The 15741-nt window shown below is 40.3% G+C and overlaps 1 protein-coding gene across 3 annotated transcripts in view; it reads left to right on the forward strand.

Moving 5' to 3' along the window:
- The window catches only part of LOC138629301 (chemokine-like protein TAFA-1), a 105302-nt gene that overhangs the window by 73228 nt on the left and 16333 nt on the right, over window positions 1-15741 (forward strand). For all 3 annotated transcript variants that reach the window (XR_011311538.1, XR_011311537.1, XM_069712927.1), the window contains exon 3: window positions 11296-11436. Coding sequence is in view for 1 of the 3 variants with exons in the window: in XM_069712927.1 (XP_069569028.1) it covers window positions 11296-11436 (141 nt within the window). In the remaining 2 variants the exon portion in view is untranslated. The remainder of the gene's footprint in view (window positions 1-11295; window positions 11437-15741) is intronic.

Below are 15741 nucleotides of genomic sequence, written 5' to 3' on the forward strand. Positions count from 1 at the left end.
ATGATGGAAAAATGTACTGTAATTGTAGTCATTCTTGGGTGTATGTCCTATCATCTCAAACTAAGGCTAAGGCAAATCTCTTTTGTCATGATAGATTATAGCTCTTTATGACAGCTTCATGCTCCTGTCGTTTTCATAGTCCACTACACTCTCTTGTCCTTGCTGCCACCGAGAGCAAGGTCAGCTGCTAAATGTCAAATCTGACATCATTACTCTGCATTGTCAAAGAGGGGAGAAGCGGTTAACAAATTGATCATCCTCTTTTTTTTGCCCTACTTATATTGATCATTAAATAGAAGTTGGTCTTTGGGAAAGTGATCAATGCTCTGCCATACAATTATCATCTATCACCCAGGACAGGCATATATATTTTAATGAAGAGCAAACTATTGTTGTAGACTAATAAGAAGTTAAACACATAATCCAGGCTAAAAGCAACATGACTGCAGCAGCCAGGAGGACAGCTGGCAAAGAAAAAAAAAAAAAAAAAAAACTATGTGAAAGTTAATACTCTTTTAATCACTGCCCCATCATTAGGGCATGAGTAGTTCTTACCATGCTTACATTTGTGAAGAAGAAGAGGCATTAAGAGGAAGCTTCCTCGTTACAAATCGCATCCTTTTTCTTTTTACTACAAACGTCGCACTGCGGATCACGACGGATATGACTAAGTGGGTCAAAGTTCAATACGCATTTTTATGATAAAGTTGTATTTCCAAATTGTACACATGCTACATGCAACAGTACATAGTTTTAAAGGGTAGCTGTATTCATTAATAAAAGTAAAAATAAATAGTATGTGATTCGGAACGCAGGGTTTATCTCATAAAAGATTGTCAGGGAAAACTAAAGAGTTTTACCGGTGTCTGCACACTCTGCCCTCAGCAGAGATCCTCTCACTATCTGTGTACCGGATCTGTGTATTCTACGGAATCTCCAGCGATTGAAAGACACCATTTCCAAAAGCATTAATTGTTCTTTCGATGGTACTTTTACATGTTTTGACATGTCATCTTAAACCTAACCTGCTCCGAAGCAGGTGTGCAGCATAAGTTACCATGGCAATTTATCTCGGAAAATATTAATCACGGTCATAACCCTGAAAACTCAGAAGTTTACTAGGTACCAGCAAATCCTGCTTCATCGTGCAGGCCTCTGGGGAATGTGTATTTAGTGAGACATGGCATAAATGATTGAGGCCAGACTGTTTAAAATTCGATGCATTGTCACACTTTCACAGTTTTCCAGCCACATTTGCACAACAGCCTGGAGTTATGTGTTTGTACAGCACTCGTGCTAGTAGTGCATTCAAAATGCTGTCTGTGTCTGCAAGTGCTTACAATAAAATAAATAAATAAAGGCAGCATTAAAACATACAAACATGCCAGTGAAAGAAATATGGTCTTATTAACATTTATTGGGTATGGCTTTCAGTTGTGCAAAATCATGCAAAGCCCTGATTGCTCGGCTTTATAGAAAGTGGGCAGATTATTTGCACAGCAAAGTGCCCGTTTTCTACATACACTACTCTGGGAATTTTTGCATGCATCCATAATTTGATGTTAAGTGCCTGCTGAAGCATTATGCAGATTAGATAATGCATTGTGTGTAATTCTGGCAGACCTTGCATGAACCCAGAGCGACATGTCATTTGAGACCCCACATGCAGAAGTCCCAGAAGGGCGTGATTGGTGGTTGAGACAGCCCCCATGTTCTCTGCAATACACCTCCTCCACTGTCACTGTGTCACACAATATTCAAAATATAACTCTGACCAGACAGCAGTTACAGCCTGTGTCACAAAAAATCCTGTATAAAATTTCGTAACTTTGCTTTTAGCTATTTTTAGTTTTTTCTGTTTTCCCTTTTTTTAGGAGGTGAGCTGAAACTTGTGGTCTGTGTTCAGGCCATTTTGCAGGGTGCACAGATTCCAATCGTTTTCTCCAGGTAATGTCACTTTTTGAAGGTTGCTCTACGGTGCTGTTCAAAAAGACAGTTTTGTGATTTTGAATGGACAATTTAGTTGCTCGTTTCACCATCCGACTCTCATTTAGAGTGAGCAGTGACCTGTGTCATATGGACTCTGAATAGAGGTCAGGTACCGCTAACTGTACTGCAGGGTGCAGTTAAACACGGAAGGTACAGCTACGCCTGCAGGCTTGGACTCAGTGGCTATGTTGGCTTATAATGACGCAAGTTCAGACGCACAAATGATGGGAGGAACAAAACGAGAAACAAGAAGTGAAGAATATAAGTTTGCTGACTTCTATATATCTTATGCATCTCTTTGGAGTGTGACGGTATACAGTAAATTCTGTGCAACGCTGTCTCTGGTAATGCACTACACTATTTCTGACCTCACCCCCCCTGTCATGGAAATAAAATAAGCAGGATGTAAGTGAAGAGATACAAGTCATCTCTGCCTTTACTGCAGGCTTTTATTTTGATACCATATTTAAAATGCAGTGAAGCCCTTCTCCATACAAAGTAAGATGCCATGTTTATGAAAGAGTATCCTGCGAAGTTATGCTTACACCTAAAAGACTACAGAAGTAGGTTATATCCTGCATATATTTACCATAATCACTTCCCCCTTTTCCATCAATCTGGAAGGTAACTTCTGAAAACTTTTAATGTGTTTTCTCCAAAACTATGTTTTTTTCTAACCTTTTTTTTAATTTTTTTTTTTATACCTGCTAGCTATTAGTTTTCATCGCTTTTCTGAACAACCATGTGGGTAATAAAAGCTTGAATTGACATTTAAGCTATAATGGTTGTCAGCCGGCCCTGTTGTACCCTCCCTGCACTGGGCTGGAGTTGGCAGTGGGTCTTTTTTGCGGCGGTCCATGACACGGAGAGTTATATATGCCAGGGTATTAGGGAGCCCTTCTTAATCCGGTTTGTCATGCTGCTCCCTCTGGAGTGGGGTAATTTCATGGTGCTGAACTGGTATTGATAGAGCCTTGGTAAATGAGGCACGCAGAAATCGTTAACTTTAATAACCATAAAGATGTGAGCATTGGAGTCATACAGGACCACGAGAGGAAACCCATACAGGTGATTAAGAATCGACCAGGGCCGTGGCGAGCATGCACCTCACATCTCTTATTTTTACTAATGGAATTACCTGTTAAAGATGTCAAGACTATTACCACCAATGGTGCAATTGCTGCACTATACCTTTCTTATTCAGTAAACTGGAGCTTATTGCCATGTCTCCATGCATAAAATATGCCTTTTAAAAGCAAAGTTGGATATGTTTTTGGTTTTTTTTGTTACGGCTTTTCGCCTCATTTATTTACCAAGCCCCATCCATAGTAGGTAGAATGGTATTCAGTATTCTGTGAGAGTATAGGTAGGTTCAGAAGTAAACTGTACAAGCAGAGGGGAAAAAACTGCATTCGTTTGCGTGACTGCAGTGTAGCCGGGTCAGTGGTTCCTGTCAGTCAGCTTGAGCTTTGGAGCGTCTTTCTCCCTTCTCCTCCCCCCCTCCCTCAGGTTTGGGGTAGCTCCAGGCACAACTATAGCAGCTATGTCCACTTGTTTGTCTACTCCCATTACTGTGGGTGATGCCGCCTCCAGGGGAAAGTGAAATCCAGGCCACAGACGGGTCAGTGAAAAAACCAGCCTGAAGCCTTCACACTGACTGAGGTCAGAGAAACCATACGGATCACTGACACAAGGCGCTGATGGGCACTTGATAATCTGGAATTCACTCCAACTTCTGATGTTTCAGTGACACATGGGTCAATTGGTTTTGAGATACATAAACAATGGTTAATAATGCCTGAGAATTAATTTTCTTGTTATTCTTAAAAGTACTCTGTGCCATAAAAGGTCCCAAAGCTGGCCTTGTTCCCATTATTTTAGATGTGTTTAGCAGTAAAGGGTGCAAGCTCCTCCGGTAGCCTTCCTCCTTGAGGCTACCTTTTATTATTCATTGGCAACACTCTGTCATTGGTTCTCTGGGAAAAGGCTTCATAGTGAGAATAAGTGATTGGGGCTCTAGCATGGCTGTATTAAGGAGAACTGGACAGACGGCCTTGTAGCCAGAACAAATTGAAAAGTGGGGCAGTCAGTTTTCACAGGGGAACCAGACCTTAAACATGCTTGGAGACATATAATTTTACAGGTAAAAATGGCCAATACTATGTGACAAGACAAATCCTCTTGTGAAGATAGTGCTTAACAACCATATCTGTTCTGTAACAGATGGGCAGTGTATCAATGTAGAAGTACCTTGACTAGGTCTCTCACTTCTATGGTTATCTAAAGTTGTGGGTTTGGTTGATGGTTGATGGTCTTCCTCTTAAATTTGGATAAAATGTAATTATGCAACAAAACAGGGTTTATCTGCTTAATATAAAATGGAAACTTTTCTATATTTGAAGACTGTCAGCTGGAGGGTGCAACATTACATACATAGATACAGTATTTGATGTGCCAGGAAAACTTAAGCAATAAGATTGCTGATGTTCTGGCTGCAGCAGGAGACACGGCAGCTGAGTATAGTGAGGTGGACAGGCTACTGCGACTCTACCTCACTATGCCCATGTCAAGTGCCAAGCCTGAAGTATCTGTCGTCTGAAGAACTGCATCCTGTCTACAAAAAAAGAGAAACGGCTGAACAACCTGCTGTTCCTGCACATCCACAGAGACCTGACTGATAACTTGGACATTAACAAAGTAGTAAATCACTTTTGCTTTGGGATTGATAGGCGCATTATTTTGGAGAGTAAGCCAAGGGGTCTAAACCTTCCTCTGCCAGGTGCCGTTCCCTCTAAAATGTTCTGTTAATGTGTTTCATATGCCATGACTTCTGATTCTCTTTCGAACTGTATTAAACCACTTTGATCTGGAAGTAACCTGATAAGAAGACAGAAATAATATCTTAACATAATTTAGTCAGGTAGGCTGAGATTTAAAAAAAAAAAAAAAAGTTGAAGTGAAAAGCCTAAACAATTACATCACCCCAAGCTAGATGTTTTATTCTTGCTCCTTTACATATGTCTTCTACAGTCCACGAGGTGTGAATCTGACTGCATTAGCATCACAGGAGTGATGATTATGAAAACACTGCAGTGAGATCTAATTGTACTTCTCCCGGGAATTTCTTTTAATACACTATTCCATTTTTACTGATGCTGTGACAGAAGTAGCGGAATTTCAGTAAATGAGTGTTGTATAATTTCTGATGAAATATGTAAACCTTATCAGTTGCCAAAAGTAAGGACATGAAAAGTTGTTCCCTGGCGCTGCCTCTAAGGCCTCCATTTGGAATCCACTTGAGGGCACTTTGTAGTGCGTTTAAACATTATCCTAAGTAATCAGGGGGAGTGTTCACAAAGTTTCAACTTGATGTTTAAGTAATGAAAAGCTAAACTTTTTATAAGCATCATTAAACATATATGCAGTGGGACAGCTGGCCCAAAGCCACTTTGAAGCTTTTGCCTCTTGAAACAAATCATTATTATGCAACTTTCTTTTTTCCTTAACTCTGAAAAACACAAAACTAATGGAGATAAACACAACAGAGCTTTTTAAATTCTGAACATATCTGACAACTTTTAAATATAATGGGATGCATCTGATTGAAAACGGTGCATCAGATGTAATAAAATGGGTCATTTTCCATTATGCATGATTTTACAAAAAGAAAAGTTGACACAAAAATAACCTCAATAAACAATCTGCAGCTTGATTAAAACTTGGTGGGGGTTTGGATCGACTTCTCTGGCACAAAGAACAAAGTAACTTTGTTCACTTGCAAAAAAGGCATTTGAGAACTGTAAGAGTCTCAATTTGTCTTCCAAATGTACATCATTTCTAGCAGTAATTTGAAATGCAGCTCTCTCTGCTTTGTGAATAAGAACTGAGTGTCAGAGCTACATTTCTTTGCTCAATACATAACTACATTTGTTTACTGACAATGGGAGCCATAATTCCTGCTGCCAGCTGAGCTGTAAATTGACAATTAGAGGCTGTAAGACAGTGGATAGCTGTCAGTTACACAGAAACACTGGGGAACAACAGCAAGCCCATAGTCAGTCTGTGGTTGATGCAGCACCTGCCTGCCTGGCAAAACAAAACAGACACACTCCAGCATGCAGACGGAAACGGCAAGGGTGCACTGATTAACTTGTTATGACGAGTCCTTGAGAGGCTTAAGTTTTCCTGACTGCTGTGTCCCTTCCGTCAGCCATATGTCATTACTTAATAACTGTAGCAGTGAAAGAAGCACTGTGTGTGAGAGATTGATATACAGAGACTGAGAAAGACAGGAGGTGACAGAGATGCTTGTTGATGGTGAGCCAGTGATTACTGCTCTTCACCAACAGGCATAGATTATAGTTGTTGAAGCTGAAGCTGAGCCAACATGTAGTGGAAAAAGGCTTTGTTTTTATTATTGTGTGGTGACATTGTCACAAGTACCTGCATATTTTTCTGTCAAAATGTCCAATGCAATGTGATCAAAAGACAATCAGTTGCCAGCGTTCTTTGTCACTCAGAGGATAAAAAGAAACTGTCACTTTGATTCCTGTGAGCTTGAAGTCTTTTGGTGTTGCAGAATAAACTGTCGTGCAGCTGTGACCTTGAGTATATGCACAGCGATAATGCATTCATGGTTGTGTGTTGTAGTTCTTGATGGTGATCCATCAATCTGAATGGGTTTAAAACATCTGAAGTTGGCTGTTTTGGCTCAAATTACATGACCCTCGTTTTCCAAACGTCTGTTTAAAAGAAGAAGAAAAAACACTTTCAGAAGATAAAACACACTTCACACTAAGCAGAGTCCTCATCCTTGAATGTTTTTCTCTTGTAAAATTAAACATGAAATAAGTAGTTAAATAGTTTCTCAATCAGTCTCTCACACACACATACACACTCATATCAGGCTCTTGGAAGGAATTAAAATTGTTTTTTTTCCATCAGTTCGCATTTTTCTGTCTGTTTGAAATTCCTCATCATCTGTGACTGCAGTAATTCTAGGCTGTATGACAGATGATACGGTCCATAGTCTGTTTCTACAGTAAATACAATGGGAGAAATTCACACTTGTTTTTACTCAAGGATATATTTCATTTGAGTGCGCAAATCACATTAAGCAAGCTTTAGAAATTCCCAGCAGGTTAAAATAGGCTAATAGAAAGTTTTAGTCAATCAAATCAATAATTAAAGTCTTAATATAAATGCAACACACTTGTCATAATATTGTACTCTTATTGGGCGTCAGTATCAAAGCCTCACTCTCTCCAATGAAAAAGAATGTTTGATAATTGGATATCTGTACAATTAAATTTGTAAAAAGTTATTTATATGTGCAACTTTGCATTTTTTTTTCTAGTGTTTTTCCATTACCACAAATCTAAACCTTGGGCTCTACAGAAAACTCGAACATGAAATATGACTTGTTATCTTGTGCTCTCATTCGTTCTGCCCCTACCTATCCGCACATTTTACAAGCTTCCCTCATTAACAGTTGCTAATTGGCCACTGGGCTACGCTGAAAACAACGAGGAATTGATTTCCTTAAACATAATCACCTCATCCAGTCATTTAATGGCTGCTGTCACTGGAGGCCGCAGAGAGAAAAATGACCAGTCAATGGTCCCATCGATGTCCTTCACCTCCCCTCACCAAAGGCTAGAGTGCATAGCCACCCACTCCATCTTAACGGGTTGGTTTAACCCCTTTAGCTGCCTGACAGGCTACAAGCACTACATCCATCACAACCGCAGTCACGTCTTAAGTTGTTGCAATCCCATATAGCAGCAGAACGCACACACAGTTACTGTTGTGCACTTGGGCAGAAAAAGTATATGAAAAATTACCACAAGATATCATTGTATGAATTTGGTGTTGTGTGTTTTTATGCACAGATAATAGATGGTCATTTACCTCACCCTGAACACCCAGCTACCTGAACGGGATTATGTCTAGTTCAAGTGGCCATTTGTTGTCTAAGTGGCTCGAGTGACTGGCCCAGCAGAGTCATCATGAAGCCATTTACACCGCTTTCTCCTCCACATGCCAGATGGTTCATAGTGATCACGGCTAATGTCCACCTGGCTGATGGCTGGACCTTACCACGTGGATGATGCACACACCGACATGTGCTTGTGTGTGCGTGTTAGGAATATTCCTTAAGTCCATACGTAGTCGGTTGTGTCTAAATTAGTTTGATCCAGGCATAAAAATTACTCCGACAACCAACACAACCAGATTCCACTAAACCTTTAGGGTTTTATTTTTTACAAGTATTATCCTGATAAATCATATATTCTTTTTATGACTGATACTATCACATTAATTAGCATTACTTGTATATTACAACCAGTGTCCAAATATCGACTGAAAATAAAAACATTTAATCTTACTGGTATTTTAATTGTGTTTTTCGCAGTATTAATGACTGCTCATGTATACTGTATGTTCAGGTGTAATGTAGGGTTTGTATTGTTTTTAATCATTAAAATTTTTCTCTATCAATTTTTAACATGGCTTTGTTTTTGATGGCCTAATTGGTTTTAATTATCTCTAAAGCTGTGCTGCACTTTGGTCAACAGGTTGTGTTTAAATGTGCTAAATAATGAAACTGATTTGACTTATGATAATTCTGTCAGTCATACTTATGTACAAATGAATTACAGTTATAATTTTGAATGTAACTTACAGCCAAGAGTTACTTTCCATTTATTTCGCTATAGGTGCAAAATAAACTGGCAGACAAAAAACATGTGTGACATACTATGTTTTTTTTTTTTTTATTACAGTGGATTTATAGTCAGAGTAAAATAAGTTACTATTTAGGGAAAATATTCAAACCAATACATCCTGCCCTTATGAGGGAACAGCTGGTAAGATGATTCCTCACCACACCTGTCCATGGCCGCTGGACTTGTCCGTCAAGCATCTGATCATGCAGCATTACTTTCACAGTCATTTTAAACCAAATATACAATAACATGGTAGACTTACAATATATAATGACCTGTAAGTCTTTAAAGATATCAGACATTTTCCTACAAAATGCATTTGTAGATTGGAGCACTGCCTTAGTTCAGATTTAATTTGCGTATCCAGCCTCAGCTGTTTCATGTCTGCCCAGAATTATTAGCCCACTGGTATTTCATATGTTCAGCTACCTGCTAATGTATAAATCACATTTGCATATAAGTACTAGGTGACCTTTGTGGACTCCCTATGTGACTGAAGCTTTGGTGCTGCTGACTTACTAAGCTGTACTGTTCATGTATGTTCACAGCTACTCTATCCTTGATTCTGTCAAATGATGAGCTCCAGGGGATTTGTTGCTGCTAAGATTTTGTCTAAGGTCCCATAAAGGGCATAACCTTTTCCACTAAATTTAAACTGTATAACCATTTGGGAAAAATGGTCCACACACAATTATGACTGTAACTTTAGTCTCACTGAGGAACCAAGTCCAGAAGACAGAGATCAGGACAAGTTAGATGACATTCAAACAGGATATGGCAGGTTTTGCTTTTTGTTTTCCTTTGTCAGATGTATGATGGTTAGAGTTCAGTAGTGCTAACATCCAGATCAGGCACTGAAGCTTGCTAAGGGAATTGAATCCAATTTAGTATTCTGTGACGCAACATAAAGTCCTCACTTATTTACAGACTTATTTTGACTTAAAAGTAACTCTGCAGGTTAGGAAGCTGTCAGTAAAATATTCAACAAGCCTACACATTGTGGGGGTTTGGGGTTTTAGCACACTCAAGAGGGATTTTTCACCTCACTTCTATAGTCGGTTCTGCCTCCTCCTGCCCAGAAATATCTAACAACAAGTGCTGAGAGAGTGACATTAATACTGCACGACAGCATGGTCCAGCAGGACTGCAAATGTTTGCCTTTTAATCCAGAACTTGTCGGCCTTTGGTCTGGCCAAGGCAGACATTGATGGGAATGGGAGAAGAAAACTGTTTCCAAACTTGTCTAGACTGCTGGGAGCTCAGTTCCGTTATTCATGACCTGAGCCATTTCAAACATTTGCACAACCAACCTACCCAGAGAAACGCACACCGGTTGTTGTGATGGCAGTGGTAGCAAATGCATCTTCTTAACGCAGCAGGATGGCCCTTTTTAAGGCTCGGTATAGACAACTAAAATAATTAACAAGCATGAAATGTGGCATTTTGTTGTCTTACATTTTTTTGGCACTCTATCCATTCTGTCTACTAGAGAAAACAAGTTAAACTCTCCTTTCCTTTCCTCTCCCCTCTCCTGTCCTGGGATGAGCTCCAGTTTAATTGTTGGATGCTGGTGTCTGTTGCCGTGGCTGTCGAGGGAAGATAAAGAGTTTTTCCTAGGGCGTAAGGAAAGCAGAGAGCAGTGATGGAGGGCCTCTCTCCTGCAGCTCTGCTGGCTGCATTAGCCCCACGCTTTATAATTGTGTGAAGGGGGCACTTCTAGTGGCTCCCTCATTACTCAATGGCATGGCCAGTCCCTGGCAGCCAGACACACCTTGTCCTCTAGCTCTCTCTCTCTCTGCCTGTCTCACTCATTTCAGGATGTCCCTCAGCTTCATCACCCCCTCACCCTCCCTTGGGCAATCCTCACTATTGTTATTTTGACCCATTACCGCCATCGGCGCACATCACCTTCTCCTTTCATTGCATTTTTTTGACACCCTCCTTTGTCAGACTGAGACCTATTGTACAGCATTTGCTGTGACTGATGTCACCTATGCATCGGAGGTAATGCTTTAGTTCAGTATAGCCTTAGATTGTATTGGCACAGTCATGAGAGTCAAATGTGTCAGCTATCAAAGTCCTCATAACTGCCGGGTCTTCATGAGAAGCAGAAACTAAAGATTCATCCCCCTTTTATCACATTCACAACATGTGGGCGATACCAAGGATGCAGAGACAGGAACGCTGATACATACTGAGTGTGTGATGTTCTTCATGGTATTCATTGTAGGCTGATTGGTATGGAGTGAGGACAGCCAGAGTGAGAGGCAATTAGATGACATAATTGAGATGCCTTGAGGGCCAATTTGTTACACACACTTACAGTGTAAGTGCCCAATGATTGTATTGTAGCTTGTCTCATCGTGATATGATGTGCAGTAGTGGAGTTCCTTTGCATATCTTTCATTCGCATCATTATTGCTTGTTTAAAATGTTCCATTACAAAGACTTGTATAGACAGTTAATGAAAACTTACAGGATCTCTCTGGCTGCTTCAGTTTATTTTCCATTACATGTTTCCTATTAATCTCTCACATTGACTGACCGCATGGATCGTTGTCTGTTTATCTCTCTACAGAGGGTGGCACGTGTGAGGTGATTGCCGCTCACCGATGCTGTAACAAGAATCGTATTGAGGAGCGCTCTCAGACAGTCAAGTGCTCCTGTTTACCGGGGAAAGTGGCCGGGACGACACGCAACAAACCTTCCTGTGTGGATGGTGAGAATACCTAATGCGTTTTGACGTAGCTGAATGCTGCTGTGAGAGAAAATGTCCTTGTCTACTGGATACCTGTAATATCTTCAAGATTATATACAAATTACATCCAGTGACAACATACAGTGCCAACGCACAAAGTAAGGCGTCCTATATGTACAAAGTAGGAACCTAAAGGTATTGAGGTGAGAGTTGCTTAGATATTGTTGAAAGAGATTACTGGCATGGCACATAAAAAAAAGGTATTTTACATAATTAAATGTTTTTCAAAATCACCCAATATTGCTGTTATTTTTGGGTGAAAGATTTAGTTCTACCAGTAGTTATGCATGCATTTTTTTTTTTTAAAGAACAGTCACACCAATTTTCATTTCAAATTAATGAAAAAAAGGACAGGGCCTTGAAGCCAAATTAGGATATTACCAAATTGTGTCAACACAACTATATTGCATTAAATACTAATTATAAAAAATAAAAAATAAATAAAAAGACAAACAAAATAATTATGTAAAATGGAGAATGAAACCAAAGAGGTCCCTCAAATACTATACAATGTGGGGTTGCCTGCTGTACATTATTGGCGTTTTCTGCTACTTTATACTTCAATGCATCACAGGGAAATAATGTGGATTTTACACAATTACAAATATTTGAAAGTTACAAATACTAGTCATTTGTTTTTACACACATGGTTAGATGATCAGATTATAAAATATGATGCACTGTTATTTATCTTCAAGACAACCAACATACTGTACATCCGAATGGTTAATGCAAAATTATACAGATATTTTTTTTTCTAAACTTTGGTAATTTGACTCAAGTAAAATTATATATGTACACACACAGATACACTGTGTTTACCAAGGTAAATAATATAAATATTATAATAATAAAAATATTCTATTACATTTTCTATTCTATTACTTTACATGTCAGAAATAAAACAATTCAAAGGTGGGATTGTCATCAAGCTCGACAGAATCATACTTACAGGCATTAATAAACTCTTAAGAGCATTGAGAAAACCATAGAAAAGCCAATACTGCCGTCCTGCCTGGCATCATGGGAGATAGAGGATGATCCAGTTGGGCTGGTGAACACCTGAACAGGGAGCACGTTGCAGATCACTTTGCCCAAGGCATCTCAGGCTGATGGAAATGAATAACTAATAAACACAAGTCAGGTAAGCTCCAGGCTAGTGCACCTGAATTACCTCAGCTGAGAAAAACAATCAGGCAGAGGCAGCTCCATAGGAAAAGAAAAAAAAAGCTGACAGGAAGTCACAAGTCTACTGAGAGAGAACTGTGATGCCCCTTCACTCCACAGAGCTCATTTATTGCTCCTCTGTGTCGATCTTTTCACCTCCACCTTCAGCAGAGATCAAAGTCATCTCTCCGACTGCACGCTCGCAAAGAAACGACACCAAAATATCTTCATTATGAGGTATGTTACATGAGGGGCCAGACAGGCCTGCTCAGTAGGATTCACAAGGTTGGTTGGCCACAGCTGACACTCAAGAACATCCTAGAATATGAATTAGAGCCACTCCTCCCCTGCAGCAGCAGCATGGGACTCTGAACTCCTTTTATATTCATGCAGATTGTATCTTTTTCACTGGACATGTCTTAGAAGCTGGCGCAATACAGGAAAACCTCAACATCAGACTCTTATCCACAACTACAAATTACACTTCAGATCGTACAATGAAAAATGTTAGCTGAATACAATGAAAAACTGGGTAAATATAACTTGATGGGGTTTTTTTCTACCCTGACATAATAAAATCCAAATAAATTGTCAAAGATGATAAATCTAAACATTACAGACTGAGGCATGGAGGTGGAGCAGTACAGTCTGGTTGTAAACACTTCATGATTCTATGCTTTAACCTCTTACAGTAGGATAATCTTTGTTGTTTGTGTATTGATTAAAAACCAGTTATAGACGAGGTGGTGATAAAATTATAAACGTCAAGTCAATGAGCAGCACAAGTTTGAGCACCACTGGCCTTTTATTAGTTTCTTGCCATGTTCCAAATGGCATACTTCCCTTAGTACACTAACAAATAGTGCTTATACATGTTAGGACCCTTACTTGTCGTGCAGGAATTTAGACAGGGTAGTGTTGTTTCAAACCGCACACTGCCGTTCTGCACTGACTGGAAATAACTGCAGCATGTGACTACATCACCCGCCAACACATCTGCAGCTTTAATTATTTTACCCAGAAATTAACATTTTTACATGCCCTCTGTTTAACACATAATAAACACACTGATGGCTTCTGTTCAACAGCAGTATGGTGGTACTTAGTGAAAAAGAAACACTTTTGTGCGGTGTTCTGCAACAGCTGCAGCTACCTCAGATGCCTTCATTTTAAAATTCTTCACACCGGTGGTCCCTCCCTTTCCTTTACATAGCCAAAATGGCGACCATTGAGTGAACAGTTCCTGTGTTGCAAATTACATACTTCCCGTAGTACACTAATAAATAGTGCTCTTACACATAAGGACTCTTACTTGTGTACTGCAGGAATTTTTTACAGAGTAGTGTAGTTTTAAATCGCACACTGCCGTCCTGCACTGACCGGAAATAACCGCAGCATGTGAAAACATTACCAGCCAAAATATCCACAGCTTTAATTTCTTTACCCAGACATTAATATGTATTTTAACCCTCTGTTTAACACACTCAATAAACACAATGGTTCTTCTGTCCAGCAGCAGTAGTAAAAAATAAACACTTGTTTGGTGTTCAGGAACAGCTGCCGCTTCCTCAGACGCCTTAATAGTCAGTGGCCCTGCCCCTTCCACTATGGAGCCACCGATGGCAACCGTTCAGGGTTGAAAGTGTACAGCGTTTCACACTTCGTTTTTGGACTGTTTTGAGTGTTTCATCCGGGTACTTGTAGTGCACTGCATGTTTCGTGTGAACACACTAATGCACTCAAAATAGTGTGTGTTAGTATATAAGTATGCCATTTGGAACACAGCAACAGTGATCTGACCTCAATCTTTTTACCTCCTTCAGTTTGGCCTCCCTTCTTGGATCATTTTCACCTGCTTCAAAGTGAATCCGACTCTATGTTCTTTATTTAACACAGAGGGCTGAAGGGCTGAAGGACAGGTTGTCAGGTGTTACAAACACACACAATTTAATTCAGCAATCTTTTCTGTAAGTTTGAAAATAAATGAACACAGGAAAAAGGGCCAGGCATTTCATTTAAGGGTTTTGATTGCCTTTAAAAGCCACACCTGAAAGTTGTGTGTTTGTCGACGGAGCCCCGCAGGCTGCCGTTGCACCATGTGAGGGATTATAGACTTGTGGAGTCAGTGGTCTGTCCCCTCACTCGTGCACCAGCCTGGCCCAGATGGAGCTTTCTCCCCAGGTCCCCCTGTTATTAATGTTCCGTCCAGATGAGGAACGATGCCGCAGCCCAGCTCATCTCGCCACCCCCTGGGGGACACCTGCTGCCACTATACCATACACAGGTTATGTACCCACAAAAAAAAAAAAAAATTATATAAATAATAGCCAGTGCTCTGATGTAACAAATCTAAAGTATATCTTCAGAGGTCATTTGGTTTGGACACACATACAGGGCCTAGAGGAATGAACACTCCTTCATCTTTGGCCAAATTTGCAGAAACAGGCAGTCTCCAGGACGTGCTGTATTATTGCTCATTAGCATCAAACCCCAACATCAAAGCACACAGTGAAGATCAGGCCCATTGTCGAGTGTTTACTTACTCACGCATATGGGGCTCATGGGGTTATTTTTCACTTGCTACTGGTAACTATTTTGGCTGTTATTAATATACGGGGATGTGACGACAGCTTGCGTTGCGAGGCGTCATGCTCAGTGGGGGTCTGCTGTCAGATTATCCTCATAGTGGGATTTGATTATTAGCGTTGAACAGGAGAATTATGTCCCAGTTGTCAGGGCCAACGAGACTCCAAGTAAAGAACATCCCTTTTAACAAGTCAAATGCTCACATCTCTACAGCCTCGCCGGACCAAGCACATGCTCTCAGATTAGGTGCTCATCACTGCACCACTGCCTTTATCCCCGTGTATGAGACGTGTAAGCCCTCGGCCACAATATGGACATGGACACATAAATATGCAACACATGCATGCCGATGCGCTAATATGCACGCATGCTACCACTTTGTGTTGTCATGAAGCTGCTGTAGCAGTAAACTCTTTCACCATGAGACACACACAGATGCCCGCTCACTGCTGATCACTGGTGGGGAATGAACCCTTCTGTTTGACTGCAGGCGCGTAGAGCAGAGCATGACAG

The sequence above is a fragment of the Brachyistius frenatus genome, unplaced genomic scaffold, assembly GCF_029030835.1.
Source record: "Brachyistius frenatus isolate BFR_SWC_R1_liver_20210118 unplaced genomic scaffold, ASM2903083v1 Contig_4, whole genome shotgun sequence".
Lineage (NCBI taxonomy): Eukaryota > Metazoa > Chordata > Actinopteri > Embiotocidae > Brachyistius > Brachyistius frenatus.